Below are 27365 nucleotides of genomic sequence, written 5' to 3'. Positions count from 1 at the left end.
TATAAGCAGATTTTTTTTTATTAATACCTTAAAAGGACATGGTGTCAAATATGTCACCATGTTATAAGAAATGTGAGAAAACAAATTAGTGTTCACTCATATCACTTTCTTCTATAGTTTAATGTTACCGCCATCTGCTAAACATTCAATTAGGAAGTAACTGACTGCATTTCCTGTACCTAAAAGTAAACAATACCTTAAAGCATATGACAATAAAAACAAACAACAGAGTTGTACCAAATACAAATTTATAGTTATCCTGTTAAGACAGAACAATGTACAATACTAACAAAGACAAAAGTTGAACAATTAAAATAAAATGGAAAGAGTTAGGGAATTAGTCACATACGTGCAAATGTATTTGCATGTGTATGCACAGTGTGTACCATAATTCAACCTTTGCTTGTAATCTTCTAGCCTGGATTGAGCGAAAAGAAGTGATATCTAGAGGTATCAGGGTTCTTTCTCTTCTTTTACTCATTAAAGAACATCATCTTTATTGTGGGGCGAGTGTACAGTCAAGAGATTACAGATGGGATTGACCTTGTTCAACTTTCTCTCAGGGAAGATGTCATTGAGATTAGGGCTGCAACCATCTATACTTTCTTAGCGATTATTCCTTCGATCACCTTTTCAATTAATCGAAAACAGCAGATCTACAAGCTCGCAACATGTTGAAGCGTTTTGAGTTTCTTTTCACAATACTTTCACTATATATTAGATTTTTTTTTTTTACTTTTAGCCTATAATGACATGCCCAACATATTGATCGATTAGTTAAGTATCGATTTTTAATAAATTTGCGATTGATAATTTTTTATAATCGATTAGTTCGATTAAATGTTGCACCCTAATTGCGATATAATATGGTCGTTTGGTGGAAGGGGATCATGTCCTTAAATTTGTCCAGCTCCTCTCATACGGAGCAATATGGGCCATGGAGTCTTTAGCAATGCACTAGTATTAGCCTCTCAGTTCATCCATACACAGAATACAAATACAGGCGTGTGTGTGTGTGTGTTTTTTACCGAAATAGACTGCATGGAGTTGCAAGAAAATATACAGACTGATATGTTACTTCCTATCTTCTCAGTTCTTCATATCTCTGCTTACTTGGCAGCGACACAAAGTCATTTAAAAACAAGACTTGTCTAATAAAGGTGTGGCCTCCATGTGGATCTCAGTCTACTTGTGGACTGTCTGTGACGTCAGTCAACTGTACAGTATCTGTACATTATGTTTAAGTCCATATACTGTATGGGCAAAGTTTCAGCTCGTCTCGACCGCCATTGACTAGCATTATGAAAGCAAAATGAAAGCCAAAAATATGAAACGTGTTTTTCACAAAAGACATTTGGCACACAAATACAGACGGTTAGCTTCCTACAGAGCCAAGCCGTAAAAATATATTTTGTTTTACAACCGCGCATCATTGAGACACAAAACCCTTTTTTTCTTTACAGAGAGCAGTCGCGTACGCAGCCAAGCCCACCCAGGACGCGGTCCGTCGGGTCGTCTTGACCACTGCCGGTCCTGCGGGAGAGACGCCTTCGGCTGAACCATAAAGACGGGCTTTGCAGCTTGAGGCTTTAACCTCACGTGGCTCACACTTCTCATTACCCTGGTTTTGTTCAGACAGACAGTGGGTGGGTGGGTGGGTGTCGGGGGTGGTTTAGTTCAGTGAGTGTCAAAGTGGGGCCCAGGGACCCTCAGGGTTCCTTGAGGGGGGCGGGGGGGGGTCCATATTGACCCTTGCAGAGTGCAACGAATGGACCATTTCATTTGCACACTCTAAGAGTTATGGGGGGATCCTTGAAATTGAAGAGTTCGACAACCACTGGTTTAGTTCAGTTTCACAGTCGTCCGGTGCTCCTCAGTAGCGACCCCTCCCTCTGCCACCTCCTCCTCTTCCTCCTCCACCTCCTCTTCCTCCTCCTCCTCTTCCCCCTCCTCCTCCTCCTCCTCTTCCCCCTCCTCCTCCTCTTCCCCCTCCTCCTCTTCCCCCCCAGCCTCCCTGACCTCTCCCGCGACCTCCCCGGCTGCTGCTGAGGTGTCCGGCCGAGCGCCTCAGCTTTCTCCTCTCCTCGTGGTGCGCTTGCTCCGCCTGCTGCTGCCGCTGCTGCTGCTCCGACTGAGGAGGAGTAGCAAACGTCACGTTACTATACGTAGGCCTCTGGCACAATCATTTGCTAGGGATGAGGCAATTCATCGGAAATGTATATCGAAAACCGATATTTAGAACCAATAACCGACTTGACACATTCAATCTGCTATTTTTTGAAAAATTTTGATAATCTTTGCAAATCTTTAAATATATAATTTTTAAAGCGAACAGTTGTAAAATATTTTGTTCCAGGGACCCCCTCCCCCCAGAAGCAAAGATTTTAGTTACAAATGTTCGCTTTAAAGAATATATATTCAAAGACTTGCACACATTTTCAAGATTTTTCTAAAATAGCAGATCTACAAGCTCATAGCCAGGGAGCTTGTAGATCTGCACATTTTTGAATAGCAAAAGAAATCTAAAATGACACAGATGCGTCCCCGGACTGAATGGGTTAATCTTGCTCATGTAGCTTTAATCGATTAATCGAGAACCAGTTTTTTTTTAATATACATATTTTGTATTCCTCATATACAAAAAGGTAGAGAAGTTTGCGCTCCAAACTCGAGGCTTACTAGGGCTGAAGACAGGTGCGAGAGGCCAGCATGAAAGTCCATAAACAACAAAAAGGCTTGCACACAGACACATTAACATTGAGGCTCTTCGGATGCAAAAATATAGTCTTTATAAAAGTGCAGAAAGTGACAATAAAATGAAAGTGGACGTTTCGTTTCTCAGACCATCATCATCAACACATGATGAAATCTCTTGTGTGTACATTTATAGACAGATTGTGGTATGGACGCCATCGACTTAAGATAGAATGATCTTTAAAATAATATTGGTCTAGACAGTGTGTTAATTTTGACACTGATAAGAGTTGAACACTCAGTATTTTGGGGGTGTACCAGCTTCACGAAGCGGCTTCGCTAGACGGTATTCAGAGGAGTAATGCGGAACGTTTGACAGGAGAGAAAGGGGCGATGGAGCGAGGTGGACATTTTCCAGAGAATTTGGAAATCAAGACGACAAAATCAAAATGTAAAACAAAAAACACACGGGAAGAACTCACCTTTCTGAGGGTGAAAGTGAGCTGCTTGCTGCCTATAGCAGTGTCCGCCGTGTTGCTGGTTCCGGAGTGCTGCTCCATCTGCAGACGCTCCTCCAGAGAAGCCCTGACAAACACAACATACTCCTTAGACCCAATACAGCACGGTGCTCATGCACAAACCCCTTGAAAGAGAGAGTCATCATGACACTCTTTGAACTCTGTATCACGCAGCAACACCCATGATGAGGATTCAGTGACATCATTGTACAATTTGATTCAATGAGGAGACTATTTTGGACCATCAGTTCTTAATCATTGGAGCAACTACATTGAAGAAATGTCGCTCTATCATGACAAAGTAACAACAACGCAAACCTTGACCAAAGTGGCATTGTGCTTCACGTGCCGTGGGGTTTTTGGTTTATTTTAGGGCTGCAACCATTGGTTATTAATTCATTCCTTTATTAACCCATTTAGAACCGAGGCAGATTTTAACCACTTCATACGTTGTTGAGCGGAGTCTCTCAGGGCTCTATACAAGTGCCATTTTTGTTTTCGCTCTACATTAAATATCGTTTGCAGAAAATAGCCGATCGACAAGCTCACAACCCGTCCCAGAATATGGAATGCTGGGGTTTAAGTGGTTAAAAACGCCTTCTAAAACAGCTTTCTGAAAAACATAATAATAAAAGGGGGAACATTTTTATACTGCTACAATTAATGTAGCAACATCTATAATGACACAGATCAATGGCTACATTTCTATAATCTTTTTAAATAATCGATTACCCCATTGAACCGAGTGCCACGCTATGAGCTTGTAGATCTGCTATTTTTTGAAAAAAATCGTGAAAATGTGTGCAAACCTTTGAATATAGCCTATATTTTTTTAAGTATTTGTAAAATATTTTGTTCCAGGGATCCCCAGTAGCAAAGATTTGAGTTACAAATGTTCGCTTTAAAAATATATATACAAGCTCATAGCGTGGCACGCTATATCTGCTATTTTTGAATAGCCAAATAAATCTAAAAACGACAGAGATGTGTTCCCCGGATTGAACGGGGTTAAGTTCGATTTAAACCTTCAACGCCCTTCGTTTCTCTCTTACTTCTGTAGCTTCTGCTTGCGGGCCACGTCGGCAAAGCTGCGGAACTCCTCGCCGGCCTTGATCTGGTAGAAGCGCGGCTCGCTGGCCGCCTTGCCCTGAGGCGCCGCCGAGGAGGCGCCACCTCCTCCGGCGGGGCCCAGCAGGACGGTGTCGCGGTCCGCCTTCCTCTGCTGCTGCCGCCGGTCGTAGTCCTCCTGCCGCAGCTGCCGGCGCTGCTCGCGCACCTCGTCCACCCAGGCCTTGTCGTCGTCCGAGCTCTCCTCCTCGGAGCTGGCTCGCCCCTCCGGCTCCTCCTCCTCTTCAGCGGCCTGGACAATTTTTTTTTTGTTAATATGATTTGTTTTTCGATTTTTTTTAAACAAAGTGTTTTGTTAAAAAGTGTTAATATTATTAGTTTTTCTAATGTTTTAAACAAAGTGTTTTGTTAAAAAGTGTTAATATTATTAGTTTTTCTAATGTTTTAAACAAAGTGTTTTGTTAAAAAGTGTTAATATTATTAGTTTTTCTAATGTTTTAAACAAAGTGTTTTGTTAAAAAGTGTTAATAATTATTGCTATAGAGTAGTGCTTCTCAACAGGGGCGGTGCAGCCCTCCCCAAGGGCGTTCAGAGAACATTGAGGGGCGCTGGAAGCAATGTATTTGAAAGGGGGGCACTGAGGTGAGGTTGGGGGCTTAAGGGACCTGGATATTGGATGGGGCAAAATACATCAATTTGGGGGTCCTTGACACAAAAACGTTTGAGAACTACTGGTTTGTAGAACCGGCCTCAAGCCTTAATGAGTTAAGACAATAATTAAAAGATAAAAAAAGTGCTTTCGTTCACCTTCTGTGCGTCGTCAGCCTGCTGGGCGAGCAGTCGTAGCTTCTTCCTTCTCTTGTCGCCCACCTTGGACACGATGGGGTTGAGGAGGCGGAACTCCTCGCTCTGCTGGTCCACCTGGTAGTCGGGGTTCTCGAACATCATGTGGAAACGGTCGTCGCCCAGGATGCTGGGGACAGCCTGTGGGGTGAGAGTGTGGTTTTTTTCGTAAATGAACGCCCTACTTGATCCTACCACGGCGTCACACACAACCATCAAAAGTAGCGGATCTACAAACGCGGCACGAAGCAACGCGTTTTGAGCTACTTTTGCTATTTTTGAATTTGAATCCGGAAAAGTAACAGTTTTGGACATATGACGTTGCCACCCAACAGAGACGAAATCTACCATTTTAGCTTTGGCAGATAATGGTGTAGTGGTAAATCGATTTGTTGATATAGAAAACAAAAATATACATTTGGGAAAAAAAACTCAAGTATTCAATTAATCCAAAGAGTTATCGATAGAATTAATAGATAGTTGCAGCCCAAATTAGTTAACCCATTAAGACCGGGAACACATCTGTGTGTCATTCTAAACATTTCTTTGGCTATTCAAAAATAGCAGATCTACTACGAGCTTGTAAATCTGCTATTTTTGAAAAATCGTGAAAATGTGTGCAAATCTTGGGGGGTCCCTGGAACAAAATATTTTGAGATGGGGTCCGCGGCCAAATACATATCATTTTGGGTGGTCCTTGACGTGAAAAAGTTTGGGAAACACTGATATTATAGCAACATACATTTTTTTTTCTCGTTTAGAAGACATTTGTAGAATCCCCCAGAAGCAAAGATTTGAGTTTAAAATGTTTGCTTTAAAAAAATACATATTCAAAGATCTGCACACATTTTCACGATCTTTCAAAAATAGCAGATATACAAGCTCATAGCACGGGCTGTATAGCTTGTATATCTGCTATTTGTGAATAGCCAAAGACATCTAAAATGACACAGATGCGTTCCCGGTATTAATGGGTTAAGCTGTCAGGTATATACAGTAGATTGATAAGATCACGATAATGAAAATAAAGTTTTGTTTGCAATAAAAGCTCACACAGCATCACAACGAGACATGTTGTTGAGCTCGTAGATCGCCCTTTTATAAGCATATAAAAGTATAAATCAGCCTTAAGTGGTTACGTTGCATGCAAAGTTTGCAAACGGCTTCACAATCAATAACAGGGTAAACCTAAAAACACACTAAAGGATGCAGTAGTAAAATAACTGCACACTGGATCAACATTTTTCTAAAGAAGTCCTTTTTGAAGTCTCTACAGTCTACACGCAGCTGCTGACTTCTGACATGCATTATTATTATTTTTTATTCTTCCTTCCCAAAAAAGGGTCCCATTTTTGGGTCCCTTTCAATCTTCTAACCGCCTCAGTTAAAAAATAATCTTTTTATGGAGGGGTAGTACCCACTCTCTCTAAATAGAAGCCTCTTTGAACACACTGTTGGCCCGTACGGCCAATGCGCCGTCACGTCTTGGGCCGCGAAATGAAGCCACAGGCGCACATATATATTTTTTTATAACTGAATAAATCGATTAGTTCCATTTTACCTGTTGCAACTGTACGTCACTGGTTATCTGCTATTTTTCAAGTTTTTAAAAATTTTATCTTGAAAGTATGGATGTTCTTTGAATAATTCAGTTTTTTGTTTTACACTTCTGTTCTGGGGGTCCCTGGCAAAACTCTTTTCAGATGGGGGTCCACGGCACTGATACATATCGATTTGGGGGTACTCGACAAGAAAAGGTTGGAGAACCATTGCTCTACAATACGTGTTCGTACCTTGCCCTTCTTCTTCCTTTGGGCCAACTCGGCTTCGGCGTCTCCCTGCTCCATCAGCTTGAGGGCCAGTTCCTTGTTCACCTTAGGCAGCGCCTGTGTCAGTCAGGGGAAAAGATTGAGTTTGGACAATGCAGGGTTCATTTTGACAGCACATATTGATTTAGTTTCAGTCACAGTCTTTTGAATAAAATTCCATTTACTTTTAGTCATATATTGGTCATATATTGGTCAAATATTTCTAAAGTTGATTTAGTCGGCTAAAATGTAGTTTGGCAGGCCTTGATGGGGTCATAATACTTGATGTATACTTAGTTGTGTGCCGAAGCCGATCTACAACGTGTTTGTAGATCCGCTATTTTCGGAGCGTGACACGCACACAGCCAAACATAGAATGACTTGCCTTAGTTCTACTGGATCTTTTGTACACTAGTCCCGCCCTAACATTTTAGTCCAGTTTTTATTCGTTGACAAAATTGTCAGTATATTCAGTCACAGTTTTAATCATTATAGGTTTTTATTTCGTTTTCGTCAGTGAAAAGGGTAGTCGACGACCATCTCTCGTCATAGTTTTAGTCGACAGAATTAACACTGGGACAATGCACATGTTGGAAAGCTAGTCTCCACCACCATCAACATACATGGCTCGTCTTATTGAGAAGAAAATAAATCGCTAACCCAGCATGAAAACTGTTTTGACATCACACACACACACAACAAAAAGATTGTAACTTTTCCCCCTCAAAAATTGCAGACCTACAAGCTTGTAGATAGGCTATTTTCACTATGTATATATATATGACACAATCGAATGACAAAGTATAAATCAGACTTAAGTGCTTGAGAACTAATGCAAATTAATTATTGCATGAAGAACTAATAAATATTCATTAGTATGTGTCACCATCCCTCTTGAAAAAAGTCATGGGATCCTAGAGATAGGAACAACGGTTATCTCACTCAGTTTGATAGATTCTTGAACTCCTCATGAGCTAACATGATTCGACTAAACGCTAAACAATGAATCAATGAACATGCTATCTTCTTCTCATATTGTATTACTTGCTGGCATTCTTTTCCATTTCTCAACTACATTGTCAGTGTAACAGTAGGTTAACGGGAATGGAAAGGGTGGGGACACCCACCCTTTCCATTCATCATAGATTATGTCACAATCAAAAGAGCACAGTTACATAATGTTTGATAGAAGCAGATTTTCAAGTAGGGAGATAGGGTTTCAAAGAGCTTGGGTACATTCGTAGTGTACAATTTGGTGTTTTGGGGTATATTTAGATTTAGATGAAAGAAAACTTGATTTTCACTCAACTTTGACAGTAAATATAAATGGACTGAGATAGATATAACAGCTAGGGCAGGGCAATGTCACTTCAAGGATGATTATTTCAAACGTTTTCCTCGATTACAATGAATTAATTAAGAAAATTGTGAAAATAATTGAAAAAAAAAATGTGTTCTTATAATAACAGTACAAGACATTTTCCTCATTATCTCTCACCTTAATCTGAACTCTGTGGGCTCTGGACTCTTCGATCTTCTGACGGATCTTATCTTTGCGGTATTCCTCGTATGCAAAAGGATTTGCCATGGTTTTGACCTGCAGCCAAACAAAACAGCACCGTCAAAGACAGATGTTCTTTTCAAATGACTCCCCAGCAGTTAGTGCCAACAACACTGAACTCTTTTTAATTCATTGAGAAATGTATGATATAGTTAATACTATAATTCATTAAGAAATGTATGATACAGTTAATACTATAATTCATTGAAAAATGTATAATACTAGATGAAAGGGAGTGGAGTGTCACACCTTGTGGTATAATCTCATGTCCATGAAGAAGCCATGCATGTAGGCTCTCAGCAGAGATGAACCCACCAGGTGAGTCAAACCTGATGACAAACGATAAACCCAAAAGAAAGCAATCAAAAAGACAGGATAAAAAAAATATATATACACTGTACTGTATGATATTGTCTTCATTGATACTTGACCTCAGTGATTCTTACATCATTTAATAACTTTATACTTAACATGAATAGTCGAAATAGCCGATCTACAAGCTCAAAACGCATCTGCCATTTCCACTATTGTTGAACATTTTTTAAAATATATGAAACATTTTCAAAAATGGAAATGATTATGACAATAAATGCAAAAAAGAATTGCAATTATCTGAAATAATTGTGACTAGGCCATTATGTAATAATTGTGACAGGCCTAGTTGCATGCAGGGTTTGCGTGTATTTTGTGAGGACAAAAAAAGAAAAAAGAAAGGACCCAGAGAAAAGTAGCGTGAGGTGAGATAAAGAGGTCATGGGAGCGCGCTCTTCCATAAAAGCATGTCAGTGTGTGTGTGTGTTGTAACTGGAAGGAGAGCCCTCGTGTTACCCGGGGAATCTCGACTCTTATCCACACCCGTGCGTTACATAACAGGGGCCACAGCGCACACACACACACACACACAGCTGCTGTAAACCGACTCCCTCCCCCCCGTTCCCCTGCCGCGCACCTCCTCCGCTTTTATTCCCCGCCAGCCAACCGCCTCTCTCCTCGTCATTTGATCTCTTTACTGCTGAGACTGCATTCCCATGTTCATTCAACCCTTGTACTGTTCACACACCCCCCCCCCCCCCCCCCCCCCCACCATCTCCCTCCCCTTACCTAAAACCTCTCAAAACCTTCCCCGGGTCTCTACTTAGGGCCGTCTAGCCGCCTGCGCTAACCCCAGAGGCGGCAAAAAAAAACAAAAAACTTTAAGACCGACCCCTGTTCATTCATTCTTTCCCGGCCAAAAGGGGGAGAAAAAAAGAAAAAAAAACTTGAAAGGTCGAGCCGCGACCGCACGGCGTGGTCGGCCCGGAGAAGTCAAAGCCAAAATCAGGCTCCCACCGCGCGAGCCAGGTTTCAAGTCTCCCTTTCTGTACTATGATCCTCCTTCTATCCGTTACCGCTGTCTGCTTAAATAAAAGACGAGATGGATGGACCGCCAGGCCGGGGCACTGCCTCGGAAAGACAAGGCAGTTTGTTGGCTGCGGGGGACTGCGCGGCGCTTTGAGACGCGGTGCCTCACCCAGGTTTTCCAGGTCCCTGCGCGTGACAAACTTGTAGTCGTCGTAGACTGTGCTCTCCGGGTTCTCCTCCAACTCCTCCGTCAGGTTGTCTAGGAAGGAGCACCATCGAGGAGCAGGGCCAAGGGCCTAGAAACATAGAAACACACACACACACACACACACACACACAAAACAAACAACTCAGTGTGAGTCCTGGCTGGCTCAGATTTCCAGTGTAATTATGTAATCTGTCTGCCCCCGTCATGTTACAGAAAATGCTCCTTCCCCGCAGCCAACATGAGGGAAGTGAAACACGGTATTCCCAGACATCCATACAGCCGGTAACAATGGGATGGATAATCTAATGTAATGTTACGAGATAATGTTGATGTAAACTGTGCTAACAGCAACACGGATGAATTTCACTCCAGTGTCCTGATCCTATCTTCGGCGTTAAGGGCTTGCCGTTCTGTGAAAGCCAAGTTCCCACGGGCGTCGGGCGGCCTTTACAAAGCCTTAAAGGGGAGGGAGCGCCCGATCCAGGATCAGGATGGTGGTCTCATTTCTGATGATGTGGCAGGTGAAACTGGGTCAGAAGTCAGGCTCTTGAGTTGCTCCCCACATAACAGTGGGGGGCATTGTATCCAAAAAAAGATGGGGAATTCTTAGAATGTCTGGATTTTTCGTTTCTCGAAAAGTCCCGAAAAAGGCCCCGCCTCTGTACGTTATTGTCGACAGGCTCGGACACCGAGAGCTCTGTTGGCCGTTCCCGCCCCTGGAAAACCCACAGAGATCGCCTCTGAACACAGTTGGTATACAGTAAGAATGAGGCACTGAATGCTAGTCCGCCAGCACACAATCCTCATGTTAGTTTGAGAAGGAGAGGACTTCTGCTGGAAAACTACACGTCTACTGATAACCCCATTATCAACAGAATTTTTTTTGGGGGGGGATAGATTTCCTAGTTAATCATTGATGACACACATTACTGCACAGTGTACAAACATTGGTGTACTTCGGTTTAGTTGATTTCTCCCATCTTGCACTGTGCTCCCTATAATTTATTACCCAACACCTTTTAAAATCAACCGTTTTCACACCTGACTTTTTATTGTGTTGAAGTTATGTTTTAAACTGTAAAGGCCCTTACACACCGGGAGCACTTATGGGTCCATTTGGTTCCATTTGCACACTCTTAAGAGTTACACACCCAAAAGGGACCATTTGGGACCATTTGGGACCCCCCCCCCCCCAAGGAACCATGAGGGTACCTAGACCACACTTTGAGACCCACTGGTGTAGTGTTTCCAGTGAGCCAACGTGCACAATATCAGCAGCCTGACTCTGTTTGACCAGAATGGAACAGAGCCTTCGTTAGTATCATTGGTAGGACCTGTGCATAGAACCTATAATTTTTCACGAAACAAGCTCGAAATTTCACTGTGAATAAAAAACGTCAAGCTGTATGAATGAGGCATCACCAAGTTTATAATTTGATGTGAGATATTTTTGATTGTTTATTCACCACCCGGTGTGAATGGACCGCTACTTGTCTGGTGCACAACCACTGAATGTTTTGAACGTCAAATACTATTTCCTCTTGCTTTGCAAGCTACCAAGTACTTCACATTGGAAGATGTCTAAGTACAGCAACGCTGCCATAGAGCTGTCTAGTTCGGTTAACAAAAGCTACTTTGAAAAAGTAGCTAAAACTACTTTGAAAAAGAAAAAATATAATACAGACAAGTCACATGGCAGCACAAATGCCACCCTAGGCTGGGATTCAAGAGATTCCATGGTGATGTGTTTGCTGTGTGAGCGAGTACATGTACTACAAAGGTTAAGTGATTTAAGTGTGTTCTGTGGCTGCCTGACAAACACATTGCCCGGGCATGTCTTCTCAGTAAATGCATTGCCTGGGCGTGTTTTCACAGTAAATGCATTGCCTGGGCATGTCTTCACAGTAGGGCTACAATTGGATTATTTTCTTAGCAATTATTCTGTCGTTTAGTTTTTCGATTAATAGAATAAGCACTTTTTGTAATAATTTGTTTTATTTTGAATGAACTGGCGCGAAATAAATCTAACTAACCTAATCAATGAATATTATTGACCACTTAAGCCCTTTTTAACCCATTTAGACATGGAACACCTAAACGTTATTATACCTTTCAATCCGGGAACCCCTTTTTGTGTAGTTGTTGCTATGTACAGTATACAGCAACATACATTAAAAAAACTTTAGGATTCAGGATTTAGAAGTTGCTTTTACAATCGGCCTTAGGTCTAAATGGGTTAATACTTTGTCGTACAACCAGTGCAGGCTTAACGGAAGGGCTTTAGGTGCTGAACAGGTCATCGACCTTGGGGGGGGGGGGGGGGCACCAAACAGCGGGGAGAAAGGGAAAGAAGACTCGACTATCACCGAAAAGTGACGAAAATGCGGTCCAAGTACAGTTTAAATCTGTTTCACTAAGACAAGAGGGTTTAAGTGGTTAAAGGGCAAGACCACTTTGGTAGAGGTTTGGGTTGTGTAGTTACCTCGCCATGATGTAACTCCAAAGGTGGTCAAGAAATAAAAAATAATTGCTGCATTGATTAGAAATTGATAATTCAAAATATGCTCCCCATTGACTTACATTGTACAGTAAAACAGCTCTCAAAGTCACTCTTAAAGCACGTAAACGAATGTAAACAAAGTTGATTCAGACAATATAGAATATCACCAAACCCAGTACTGTTTTTTTTTTTAAATAAAAATGTTAACTTACTGTTGATTTAGCTATTTTTATTAGAAAGAAAACCTGGACTGGATCGGCGGATCCGGATCCGGATCTTCAAATAGTAAAATCATCAGGAAGTTAACATTTTTCTAAAAAAAACTAATAGTACTGGGTTTGGTGATGTTCTATATTGTCTGAATCAACTTTGTTTGCGTTTGTTTATGTGCTAAAATAGTGACTTTGAGAGCTGTTTTACTGTACAATGTAAGTCAATGAGGAGCATATTTTGAATTATCAATTTCTAATCAATGGAGCAATTATTTTTGATTTCTTGTCCACCTTTGGAGTTACATCATGGCAAGGTAACTACACAACCCAAACCTCTACCAAAGTGGTCTTACCCTTTAAATAAAATAAATACGAAAAAACCAATCATCCCTTTCATGGCCCAAAATGGTTTGTATGTTCAGTAGTTCAACTACAAACCAAATATCAAATGAAAAAATATAATTGTAGCTGAACTATCAGCAAGCTACTGCATTAATGTAGCTAAACTAGTAGTTTGTAATACATTACAGGTAATAACACTACTACGTGGTTTTCATCGTTTTTAGCGGTGCCAGCCGCTCTACATTTGACCGTGTCTGTGTGTCCGTCCGTCCGTATGTTTGCGGACGGCAAAGATGCAACACATGCGGCACTTCAAGAAATGCACACAAACACACACACACACACAGACTGGCGCGCACGTGTACACACACACACACACACACACAAACACACACACACTAAAACGACCGATCTACAATGTGAGTACAAATATTTAAAAGTAAATACCTTAAGTAAAAACACTTCAGAGTACTTAAATTGAGTAAAAATACTTAAAAGTACTCAAATTGAGTAAAAATACTTAAAAGATGATTAAAAAAAAGAGTAAAAATACTTAAAAGTTGATAAAAACAGTAAAAATACTTAAAAGTTGATAAAAACAGTAAAAATATTTAAAAGTTGTAAAAATGAGTAAAAAATACCTTAAAATTAATAAAGTGATTAGAAATACTTTCAAGTAAATAAATTGAGTAACAATACTTAAGAGTACTTAAATTGAGTACAAATACTCAGTAGTACTTCAAATTAGTAAAAATACCTAAACATGGTTAAAATGAGTAAAAATACGTAAAAAAGTACAAATACTCTTTTAATACCGCCTCAATACCAGTCTGAATGCCAGCGCCCACACATCAAATAGATTTATACGGCCTGAATGACAGCACACACTCATCAAACAGAGTAGGCACCGCTTACTCACACTGGGTGTGATTTTTATATTTCCTGATAAGATGTCAATGCGTTTTGTATTTGTGTATTTTACCCCCTAAACTCTACATGGATTAAATGTGTTGTGATGCCAATTGGGACCTCAGTGATCTATGGAAAATCATCCCTGCCAAGAAAGACATCTCTGCCAAGTGCCAACATTCTAAAATGGTTTTGACTCATCGTGAAATCATTGGTCTGACTCTGAACTATGCTTAAGCTTCCAGTGTCACAAGAATTGCTGATATAACAAGCTCACAACGTGTCGCAATGCTTTAGGAGCTTGTATATCTGTTATTTTCGGTTCCAATCAAATCTCGATTGGATTGTACCAGTCATCCCAATCCATGGTTCTCTCTCCCCCTCTCTCTCTCAGTCTGAGGCCAAAGTCTAGAACCCACTGGCCTTTAACATTGTTTGGCGTCATCACTGTTCAACAGATAGCGGACAAAATTCCAAAATAACATAACAGAGACAAGCAGCTGTGTTTCAGGAGTAAAGACGTAAAGTGTAAGATATGCCTAGTGCTTTGATGTTGTGTGCTGGAAAGACACATTAAAGATAATAGGTAAGTCGAGACGAGTTTGAACTCAGACCCAGAGCCACCCAAAGGGTATAGGTTTAGGAAAATTATATGGAAATTTGGGTCTGAATGCAGGCGACATGGTAGTTTAGCAATCAGCACGCACTATCCAGTGAATGCCAGGATTATTGTTAACTCCCTAAGCCAGACGAGGACATCCTAAATCCAGCCTAAGCGTGCCTTTCATATCTGAAATGAAGGCGTTTACCCCAAACAACGTCTAGTTGACTGTGTACACAGGTCTGTCTCTAGGAAGATGTACACAGCGCGAGAACATGTGAGACACCCACAAGGGCAGATCCCTGAAGACGACAGGGTCCCCAAACACCGTTCATTTGCAAGATGTGTGGCGCTATGATCACATTGCTTGTGCCACGTGTAGACAGATGGTGTCACGTGAAAGACTCAAATAGGGCTGCAACAACCAATTATTTTCTTAGCAATGATGCATTCTATCGATTACTTCGTTGATTAATACATATTTTAAAAAATAAATAAATAATCACTTACACAATTAACACTGCACAGGCCCTAAAAATACACACATACTAGGCCTACACATGCCCTTTACCCGGTTTAATGGCTGCACGTTTGGCGTTGATGCTCGTTATGAAAGGTTACCGATTTGATTTTGGTAAAAGAAATCTGTCTTAACACGATATAACTTAAACCCAGGATATACACACAAAAGTAATAAAACACTTGTTTCCAACTTTCCAATGTGGTCCTGCAACACAATAAAAATAAATAGTCCAATAAAATGACATAGCACAAATAAATGACGTTTTCTGTCTGGGTTTTCTAACTAAAAAATCTGTATTTCAGACATGGTCAGCGGTCCTCTGTAAACGTACTTTATTTCACGTCAGTAATTTTTTGAATTCTCAATATGAAAAGTCACTCTCATTTTCTGTCCTCGTGTCTGGAATGGATCAGTATCGTATCCATAAACATTTCCCATCAGTGCTGTTTGGTTGTGACTTTTGATACACTTGTTGTAGCCTATTAACCACTTGAGCGCTATTTTATACTTCATACAATGCCTGCGCAACGTGTTGCGAGCTTGTAGATCGGCTATTTTCTCCCTTTAGAATCAGAACTCACCGGGATGTAAAACGTGTTCATTTTGGGGTCTTCCATGGCAGTGAAAAGCATACCTGTGAATGAGACAGGAAGCAAAACAAAGTCAGGAAGGATATTAATAAGTCTAGTCTAAAATGGAACCCAGTTCCGTTCCATCTGTTCCATTTCCAGTCGTATAAAGTTAGTAGGCGAAGCGGGAAATCTGACACGAGCCACCTGTTGAAAAGTCGGCTGATGTTTTGTAGTGTCTGATAAGACGGTCGACTCAGCCAGCCGCTTTCACAGGAAGCAGGCCATTATGTGGATGTCCTATTTTGTTGTGTGTGCGTGTGTGTGTGTGTGTGTGTGCACACACACACACACACACACTCACACACACACACACACACACATTCACTGTGGTGCTTTGTGAATTTGTGAACCCTTTAGAGTTGTCTATATTTCTGCAAAAATAAACAAAAGCAGTGGTTCTCAAACCTTTTCATTTCAAGGACCCCCATAATTCTGAGAATGTACATATGGAACCAAATGAACCAGCCAAGTGTCCAAACTCCAAACAAAATAAGGATCAAAATTGCAGCAGGTGAACCAACAAAGAGAGAACAGGAACTGCCAGGGCTCGCCATGATTCTGCATACCAAAATTATACATTTTGTTGTTTTGACCCAGTTCACCACCTCTGGTATGAATCATTCACACACACAGGATGAGTCACAAAGGTGGGCAGAACAACAATGGGGTTCCAACCATAGACATAAATACGTGGACGCCTCATTAGCCACTGGGCCACATGTCAGCGCCGCCCCCATATTATGCAGGGCAGCATGCCATACCACCGTTACACTGCAAGAAATATATATAGTTGTATATAAGTACTTGAGAAAAAATAATAAAAAATGTTTTATAGCCATTACTGTTACTGTCTATGTAATCTGGGAACCCATTCGGTAAAAAAAAAGGTTTGGCTCGTCCCCTTTCTTAGTCCACTTCCTCCCGGGTGTTTCTGTGTTTATTCCTACTAACAACAATACTACAGGTTTAGGGCAGTGGTGCTAACAGAATCTAGCAGAATCTGGCTTGAGAGATTAGTAAAAACCAAAAGTGTGTGAAAATCGGTTGAGAATTCAGCGAGTTATGATGATTTTAATTGTGGAGAGACTTGCTGCTTCTACAGATAACGCCACGGTTGTCCTGCCCACCTGCCCAAGTTTTCCATGTGTCCTACCGTATGTGGTGAGTACAGTCACAACATACAAAATGTATTATTTTAGTATGCAGTAGTAGGTAATAGTATGCATTAGTAGGTAATTCCCGTCATTTCCTTTTGTAAGTTCACCTGCTGCAGTTTTGCTCCTTCTTGTTTGGTTGGTCATGTTTTTGCCTGTAGACTATTTGTCAAACCAGCTGCGTTGCTTGACTCCACCTTCAAATTAACTTCTAATCGTAGAGCTTCACATACTTTTGCCATTTACAGATTAGATCATTTCAAGAAATAAATGACCATTTATAGGCTAATGTTTTTGTCCTGTTTGTTTAACGGGGACCTGAACAAAGGTAATTTACCTGCAACCTGAATGGAAGTAATCTACCAGCAACCTGAACAAAAGAGGATACATAAACTGCAACATGGGATTAATTCCATGTGCCACGTTCCATGTATTTATTTAGCAAGGGAATTAAGAATGCAACATAAGGACGCTGAATCAATGCGTCAAAAGGTGACTTGAAATAATTATTGTAAAGAAACTTCACGGCTTCAAGCATGTTAATAAACCAATGAACATCAACAAAAGTTTTTTGATGACAGATAATTATTTAAAGAATATTTCATATGTTGATCTCTTAAATCTTTCGTTACACCCTTTTCCTCCCACAAAAAGATGTCCATTATAGGCCAACAACATAAATGTCTAAAAACTCTACTAAATCAAATGGCTATTACAGTTTAGGATTGCACACAAAACTAGATTAGCTGCATTACTTCAGAAGCATGTGAAGGTTTCCACTACACTGTAACAGCCACTTCAATATTTTAAAACAAGCTACATGAACCAAGTCAAATGTAGACCAAGAAACACCGCAGAGGCAGATGAAGTCTGCTGTAGGTTGGCGCCACCCAGAGGTAGAAGTGAGTATTTTAACACTCCACCCAATCACAAACAAGCAGTGGTGTTTGAACTCACCTGACTGAGGGTATATGCACACGTCATTGATATTGGTCTGAGGCTCGATGGAGGAGAACGCTTTGCCCTGAAATAGAAATAAAGTATTATTGACATGTAAATTCATCAACCCCATATAGATACTTTTTAACATACGAGACCTTATGGTAACACTTGTTATCGTCACTTGTTATTATGACTCATTATGTCTCGGATGTTGCACAATCTTTAGCGGAACAAGTCGCGACAAGATTTCGCTGCTTGTGACTTGTATAGGTTAGTGACAAATAATTAAATTGATTGTTACTTACAAAAATCATCATCATCATAATGCCACCACATGCCTTTCTACAAGCAATGATGTGCGTGTTGGACGTCCTCATTCCATGTGAGATTATGTGCTTAATAGCTCATGGCTTGACAGCTATTATTTCTGATTTGTTTACATGGATGTCATTTTCGAATACACCTATACGTTGTTATACCTTTCAATCATTTATTTCAATAAATGCAGCAATAATATTTTTCATGTGTGTACATAGGTGACAATATCAGTGCGGGTATGTTCCTCCACCACTGTCACCAAGGCAAAATCCTGTAGGTCTATAATGGTGAATAACAAAATTATGATGTTGATCTAGTCACTGAGTCTTACAGTGTCTTTGTGCCACATCTTGAGGATCTTGGCGTCAGCGGAGAGGACGAGGTCCATCTGCTCGTTGAAGTTGATCGACTTGATTGGGAGGTTGTAGTAGTGGTCTTTGACCAGTATAGGGCGATTTGAGCGCAGGTCGTAGAGCAGAATCTGTGAGCCGGTGCGACAGACAACATTAACTCCAGAAGGAATTCACAGATCAATTCAGGGCTATATTGGTTACCCAGTTTTAGACAATTAAGATGGCGAAAGCTCCTTGGCTTACCTGTCCCGTGCTGGTGCCCACTGCCATGCTGAGCGAGCTGTTAAACTTGAGAGCGGTGACTGAAGGCAGACCTTGCACTCTATGGACGTACACACAATTAGAATAGAAACAACCGGACCACTAACAGTAACTCGTATCAATAAGAATGGGAAGAAATAAGGAAAACGTGACAGCATCATCACATGCCATCATAAATACAGGTGACATTTGGATCCCTATAAAGTGTACAACGTGCCACATTTTAGGTATCAGAATCATATTTCTGGGAATACTGACCCTTCTTATTATTTCCTTTTGAAAGATCATTGTTAATTCATTTAATATGATTTTGACGCAGACATTTTTACACCAAAACAAACCAGCAAGTCTAGTAGGGTTTCTGCACTGACTTTCTATTGTAGGTAGGGATGTCCGATATGGTCTTTTTGATGATATCAGATTATCCGATATTGTCCAACTCTTCATTTCCAATTCCGATATCAACCGACACTGGCTTTTTTTTTTCCACCAAAACTATTGTCAGGTAACAACCACATATCTCCTGTCGTGAATTAACACATTATGTCTAATTGTATTGTGATGCCCCACTGTCTGGATGCATTCATAAATGCAACAAGGCTAAATAAATACAGATACAGATATTTAACAATATTACATTTTTACGTTGATATCGGCCGACAATGTCGGGGGACCATCTCTAATTGTAAGTAAGGACAATACAAATAAAGGAGGGGGGAAAACTACCTCTCTGGGTCCATAAACAAATGGTATCACATTACATCTCTGTGAGACTGGCGGGCACTTACTCTGTTCCCTCCGTCACGCTGTTCAGGGCACAGTCCAGCATGCCCACTCGATTCCGGACGCGAGGGTCCCAGCACTCTACCCTTCCCTGAACAGCAGATAGAACACAGAGGGGAAAAGGATCATCAGGCATGTGTGCACACGCAGGCACACGGACGTGCGTGCCAGAGGGGCCTGGCATGGAAACGGACACTGCAGACGGAAAAGTATTATCACCGTGTCTGTCTGTCGCTGGTGTTTTGCTTGTGCCTTGATCATTTAACCCATTAAGGCCCGAGGCCGATTCTACAAATGCGATCTAAATCAGTAGTTCTCAAACCTTTTCGTGCCATGGACCCCCAAAAATTGTATTTAGCCGTGCCAACCCCCCATATGAAAATGTTTTGTGCCAGGGACCCCCCAGAAGAGAAGATTTTGTATTAAATTCAAAATGACACTTTCAAGATTTTTCAAAAATAGCAGATGTACAGGCTCGCAGCGTGGCACGAAGTGACGCGCTGTGAGCTTGTAGATCTGCTATTTTTTAACAGCCAACGCTAAATCTAAAATGACGCTTTCCCGGTTTTAATGGGTTAACAGCTAGTTCTATCTCTCACCTCTATGGTTCCTGTAGCAAACAGGTGATGCACAGGGTTGATGTCACAGCAGTTGTGCTCTCTGGCAGACAAGAGAAAGAAGGGAAACACATTAACTTTAGTAGAGAAGCATTTCAAACTAGCCTGAAATTATTTATTTCACCAAGGGCATCATCAAGTTTCTTAACAACGTAAACCCTATATACACTTAGTTGAGCGGGGTCCCCCAGGACTCCATACTTTGTCCACTCCTTTTTTTCCCTCCAAACTGAATGTCTTCACCACCAAATGTTCGCCGCCAGAATAGGGACACTAGGGTTCATGTGGTTAAGAGGATGCGAGCATAACGCACGCAAGTTTCTTTTAGAGTGATGTCTTAGCGGATACACCGTCTATAAAAAGTTCTCCATTTCACAGTCAAGAGGGATTACCGGCACTCTCAGAAATGTCCTTCAGGTACTTTTTCCTTTAGCACGGGTAGCAAGCATAACAACCATATAATATATTGCTGAAGGCGGCTTGGTGAGAGATTGAGGTTTACATACATGCCTTCCGTATTTTTTCTACTCTGTATCTGAAGGGAGCTACATGGTCCTGATATGTCAGGACTCAGGAGTGCAGATTCCAATTGGGAAACTAAAATATGCAGGCAAGACATTCTCGCACAATTTAACCACATTGGAAAAAAAGTCCTCTGTCGGGTCCACTTAGATAAATGAAATACAAACTAGAAAAAGTGCTCCTCAGAGCACAGGTCTCCGCCAGGTCAGGTACGTTATTGTGGCCTCCTGGTGGCGCTATAATAGGCCAATGTGAAAAGGGTGCCAATTTTTCTTAGGCCTTTCACGGCAATGGGACACTGCATTCATTTGAGGCATTTCGTTGCAAAAATGTGTTTTGCTAAATTACACCTGCTGGTGGCGCTATAACAGGCCAATGTGAAATGGGTGGCATTTCTTCCTCGGCCTAGTGGGAATGTGCATGTGAAATTTCACGGAAATTGCAAGCTGTGTTCATGATTTGAGGCATTTTGTTCAAAACAGACCAATCCTGCAAACTTTCGAAGCCAACCTTAGTCAATCAGGATGGAATATGGGAAATCGGACAGATCCGGGTTGATCACATGACTATAGAGATAAGTAATGTCAAACAATGGGTTTTGCACAACTCGGCCTCCTGGTGGCGCTATAACAGGCCCATGTGAAAAATTTGGGGCAGAGGTTCTGAATTGGCATCCAGGGAATGTGTGTGCACAATTTCGCAGCGAGCGGGCTAACGGTGCCAACAACACACGGACAGGACACACACACGGACGGACGGACAGGGGGTAAAACATACTCTCTCGCCATGCCTTTCGGCCTGGCGGAGACAAAAAAGTACAAAAATCATGGCACTGCCTTAGGTCTTCACCATGGAGAAAACACATAATGCATGACTTACGCAGCATCAGTCTGAAGGGAGTTAAGGAAGCGTCCTTGTTCCAGGTTCAGTCTGTAGATCTCAGAGCTGAGAATGACATGAAAGGCATTCATGTTATGAACACAACAAGACAAATGCAGTGCTTTAAGCTCAATGACATTTATTTCAAATCCACATGAGAGGGCAAATGCTGTAAGCTGATTTAAGGTAAGGTATACATTATTCATCGTCATCAATTCATCATGAATACATTAAATTTGACCTCAGAATTGAACCCTCCCAACTATTAGGAGCAGTGGGCAGCCACTGAGCAGCACCTGGTGGCTAGAGCTCGACCGATGCCAGGTTGTGGGTCAGAATGTTGTCAAAACAGTGAAATAATGTCCGGTTTATCGGTCCAAGCCGATACATCAGTCAGGCTCTACTGGGGACCGGCCAATAAGACCAGTGCCTTGCACAAGGGCACGAGCAGGAGCATGTCCCTAACGTGCGTGGCTTTTGGCATCAAAAAGGACACCGGATCATCTGCCGGAGAAAGTCACGTGATGATGGGGAGAACGTGACGCAAACTCCACATAGAAAGGCCCTAGGTGGGTTTGAATACAGGACCTTCTTGCTGTGCGGTACACTGTCAAATGTGTTGTCATTTAACTCTTAACTCATTCACTGCCTGAATTATTTCTGGCCGTGTTTGCCCACTGCCAGAGATTTTTTCATTGAAAAAAAAAGTACTCAGGAGCCGAGATACAACATTTTTAAGTTTGAAGTTAACAAGGAAGTGGATTGGAGTCTAGATCTTCGAAAAATCATATCTCCTTGGTCTTTGGGTCAAATTATTATTATTATTATTATTATTTATCTTTTTGAAAAAATTAAAAGTTGTTTTAGTCGATCTAGGCAGACAGGGCTTATGGGACAGAAGTCGTTTTAGTCGTTCTAAGCAACCCTTACCAGTCCATTTGCACACTCAGTCAAGAGTTTAATGAACACTCAGGATTTTAGTGTAACAGTGTAAATGACCATGCTACTCTCACCAAATCTCTTATCTTAAAACTAAAGATTACATGTAGTAAACACATTCTCACCTGCAGCCTACAAAGTAGAGGTCACAGGAAGCATAGTGATAGGAAAAGTCCCGTCCAAACTTGGGAATGCGGGTCTTGTAGTATTTTCCGTGCTGGGAGTGGAACTCTACATGTCGGTCACAGTGGAGGAACACCAGCTACACACAGAAAAACACCACCACTCAAATACAATCGAACAGAAGTTGACATTTCAGCTATTAATTTAGTTATAGCAAAAGTAGCAGATCTACACTTTCTGCTACTTTTGAGTGACGCTGTAGTATGATTAAGTAGGGCGTTAATTTACAAAAAACACAAAAAGGTAGAATATGGAGAAAAGAGGTTTCTGCCCGACAACAGCAGCAATATATATACACATACATACATACATACATACATATATATATATATACACACACACACACACATATATACACATATACATACACATATACATATATATATATATATAAATCCCTTGCACACAAGGAGCAAGTCCATTATAAATGCTGACATCACACACTGCCCTGTTGACTAACCTTGGAGTAGTCATCAGACAGTATGTCAAAGGCCACAACTGCAAAGAAGCAAAAGCAGACATTATGTAATAGTGTTCATGATTAGCTGAAGGTGTGTCAGTAGGTCCGTCACGATTATTACATAATCGTCTAATCTCTATTGTTTGAGATTAGAAGTCATAATTGTTTCCATGTTGAAAATGTTCATACATTTTCAAATATAAAGTGGAAAAAGCTGAAAAACTATATAAGCATAGTTAGATTTTTTTCTAAGGATTCCCTGGACTGTGGTTGTAAGCTTTTAGATCAGCTATTTCCGATTTTTTTTTTAACATTTTGAAAGTGGAAAATGATTAAATGTCAGTAATGTCTTTGTATATTTAAGTTATTTGTCATATCTGCCCTGTGCCATTTTTTATTACAAAGCCTAAAAAGGCATTTTTTTCCGATGTTCAGTGCCAAAAACACAATTAAAATCGTTAGTCTGAATTATTTGTCTGACAATTAATCGTCAACTTAAATGATGTAATCATGCTCTCCGTTTGCTCTCTAAAACTTACCGTCAGCATCCAGGCAGCGCTCAAACTTCTGAGACAACTGGTAGGTGTCATAGCAGCGAACCCTTGGTTTGTATGTGCCTGGAATTGAAAGTAAGTAAAAAAGTAAAAAGAAAGATACAGATAAGCCAGTGAAGGGCTCTAGACGTGGGTCTTTTCTGTTTTCTCACAGCGCAACACGTTGTGAGCTTGTCGGTCGGCTATTTCTGCTAGGGTTTAAGTGGTTAAACGTTAAAATCTGGTTAAAAACACAGTAAAATCCAGTATTAATTTATAATGAATTTATTCCAACTTCAAGCGTGTATACTCTCAAGAGTCAAATTAAAGCTGCAATCTGGAACTTATTATAATGAATACATTTGTATTTTAAATATAACTGGATAATTGATTGAGGTCATGTGATCAGTGACATACGCAGGGTGTACTTTTGGCTCTGCCCCCTCAGCCAAAAGTACACCCTGCGTATGTCACTGATCACATGACCTCAATCAATTATCCAGTTCTAGGCAACATAGAGGGGGAGGGGACTTTTTTCTTATTTCCACACAACAGCTCTAAGGTATATTAAAGACAGTTCAATGTTGAAAATTAGTGGTCTTCCCCTTTAACCAATCTGTGTGGTAGAGTATGTTAACTAAGCAGTTAAAACCTACACTTAGTTGACTGGGGTCCCCCAGGGCTCAATACATGGTCCTCTCCTTCTTTCTTTTTTTATACAACACCAAATCTCTTTGCTGGAAATAACTGATATACAAGCTCATTATGCGTCACGACTTGTTGTGAGCTCGTAGATCAGCTATTTTCACCTAAAGTTCACATCAGAAGAGGGACGCTAGGGTTCAAGTCGTTAATTCAATATAATAACACATGTGCATTGGTTGGAGATGGTCACCCTACTCTTCCATTGAGACATTTAGACCCTGGTGTTGAGTAGGACACCTACTGGTTGACAGGTAGTACTGCCTAAAGCTTAAGTCAGTGGTTCTCAAACTTTTTAAATATTTTTTTAAAGAAATGTCACAAATAGCAGATGTACCAGCTTCGCAGTGCGGCATGAAGTGACGCACTGTGAGCTTGTAGATCTGCTATTTTTGAATAGCCAACGTAAAGACGTTTGGTCGTCTTCCACGTGGGAGTAAAGTAAGTAAGTAGCCTTGGAAAACAATGGTTCCTGAGCCATGTGGCCTATAAGGCAGAAGCCTATCTCCTGTTTCTTTAGTGTGAGGCGGCTAGATGTACAAGCACTGTACATGCCCCAACCATGATGTACAAGTACACCCCGTGGACAAGGCGCTAGTATGTCACAGGGACAATCCAAACACTGACGCTAAGTGCCAAGCAGGGAGTCAGTGGGGCCCATTTTTATAGTCTTTGGTATGAACCGGCCGCAGAATCGAACCCAGACCTCCCAATCTCAGGGCGGACAGTAGTGATGCGCGGGCAACGACCTGTTGCCCGCAGGTCTCGTGGGTTGAACAGCGGGGCGGGCGGACGGGTCAAGATTTCAGACGATATTATAGCGGGGCAGGTCAACAGTGACACGGAGAAAAAAAAGAAGAAAATGCATTCTGGTACCTTCTCTCTCTACTATTTTGTCTCGCTCTCTCCCTGATAATAATAAATTGCATTTTTATAGCGCTTTTCTACCCAAGTACTCAAAGCGGTCCGGTTCATTCATTCATACATTGGGTAGTGAAGCGGCGAACAGTCGACGCCAGCGTCCTCACTTCCCACACCAATGGTGGGAAGCTAGCGCCGACCAACTGATTGGAGGCAATGTAGGGTTCGGTGTCTTGCCCAAGGACACTTCGAATTATGGACAGGAGGAGGGGACGGGATTCGAACCGCCGACCCACGGATCATTGATGCCTCTCTCTTTCCTCCTGAATCACGAGCTTGTGTTCGATGTGTTGCTTATTTGATCAATTATGCGTTTTTGCTTGGTTGGGGGACGGACCGGGTCGTTGATTTATATATTGTTTTGCAGGACGGGTTGATGTGGGTTGGGCTCCATGGCAGGGCGGGTTATGAAAAAACCTGACCCGCGCATCACTAGCGGACAGTCTACCCTCGAGGCCACTGAGCTGGTTTTGTGAAAAATCCCACATAGGACACGAAAACCTACGGATTGCAGCTTTAACACTCGGGATTCTACAGCGAAGATAACTGTGATGGTTCACATCGTCTGTGCTGTCACAGAATGTGTCTCAGCTTGCAGGAAGGCTCGTTGAGAAAAGTCTAGGTCAGGGGTCTTAAACGTTTTTTTCAGGCCAAGGACCCCCTAGCTGAGAGAGAGATGAAGCAGGGACCACCCTCTATATTGCATAAAATTGTGTTTCAGATTAATTAAAACAATTTTTTTTACTTGGTCTGCAATTGTTTTCCCCCTCTAGTCTACACCGATACCTCTTTACCAAAAATAGCAGATCTACAAGCTCACAACGCCTCGCAGCGCGAGGCGTTGTGAGCTTGTAGATCTGCTATTTTTGGCTTAACTCCTCCTTAGAAAAGGTTAATGTAATGTCAAGTGGCTAATGTAAAAAAATACATCCGATCACACCAAGACTTGGCGGACCTGCTATAAAAGCTCTGAGGACCCCCTAGGGATCCCGGATCCCCTGTTGAAGACCCCCTGGTCTAGGTCGTATATGGGTACCTGCACAGAGGATGTACTGTCCGTCCCTGGACACTTTGATAGAAGTGCACACAGTGGGCATCTCAAAGTCCTGGATGAGCTCGATCCTGCGCTGGATGTCTGAAGAAAACCAAAAAAGACGTATCAAATGAATCAATCCAAGTTTTACAAGCTCTCATGGTGATTGATGGCAATTTAGCTTAAAGTCACTCACCAATATCGCTCTTTTGCAACTGTCTCCTCTTCCGATCCGAGATCCACTGCGGGATCAAATGACAGTTGGTCAGTGGTGGAAGTAGTACTCAGATATTTTAAGTAAGTATAAGTAAAAGTAGCAATACCACAATATAAAAATACTCTGTTACAAGTAAAAGGCCTGTGTTCAAAATGTTACTTGAGTGAAAGTACATAAGTATTGGCATCAAAATATACTTAAAGCACCAAAAGTAAAAGTACCATTTATTTTTTTAAATATTTTCAAATAGCCCATGTATAAAATAGGGCTAAAGTGGTTAATGTATGTCTTATAATATAATAATGTATATCTGCATGTAGTAACTAGTAACTAAAGTTTTTCATATAATTGTAGTGGAGTACAATATTTGCCTCTGAGATGTAGTGGAGTAGAAGTAAAAGTACTGACAACTCTGGAAATACTCCAGCAAAGTAAAATAAATACCTCAAAATTGTACTTAAGTACAGTACTTGAGTAAATGTACTAGAGTTACTTTCCACCACAGCAGTTGCTTAAAGCAAAGCCATATATCTATGTTTGTACTGCTTTCAGAATGTGATGTTGTTCTCCAGCTATAGCTAGCTGGCTAACATTAAGTTCTACATCTGAGCAGATCTCTGCCTCTTACCTCTGGGAGAGACTTTCCATAGCTTAGATTATAGATCTTCACATCATTCACACTAGAGATCTGCATTTTAAACGCTGTTGTGGAGTCTTGTTGTCACACACAACACACTGAGGCACCTCCACCTCGGCTAGCTTCAGACCCACGTTGTTACACACAGGGG

At 41.3% G+C, this 27365-nt stretch overlaps 1 protein-coding gene across 1 annotated transcript; it reads right to left on the bottom strand.

Annotated features, from left to right (window-relative positions):
• Positions 1–227: 227 nt before the first annotated feature.
• nol10 (nucleolar protein 10) lies at positions 228–27365 on the bottom strand. Its single transcript, XM_080414930.1, has 21 exons — positions 27206–27365; positions 26557–26602; positions 26364–26462; positions 23711–23788; positions 23172–23209; positions 22654–22790; positions 21590–21655; positions 20171–20231; positions 19577–19662; positions 18771–18849; positions 18506–18655; positions 17872–17938; positions 15710–15762; positions 10003–10129; positions 8742–8821; positions 8430–8528; positions 6917–7009; positions 5088–5264; positions 4265–4572; positions 3177–3279; positions 228–2131 (listed from the first exon to the last, which is right to left on the bottom strand). The coding sequence occupies exons 1-21, from the start codon at positions 27269–27271 to the stop codon at positions 1874–1876; spliced, it is 2271 nt and encodes a 756-aa protein (XP_080271056.1). The 5' UTR covers positions 27272–27365; the 3' UTR covers positions 228–1873.

This window comes from Gymnoscopelus braueri, assembly GCF_963280865.1.
Source record: "Gymnoscopelus braueri genome assembly, chromosome: 19".
Lineage (NCBI taxonomy): Eukaryota > Metazoa > Chordata > Actinopteri > Myctophiformes > Myctophidae > Gymnoscopelus > Gymnoscopelus braueri.
This window is presented reverse-complemented; position numbering and strand designations above follow the sequence as displayed.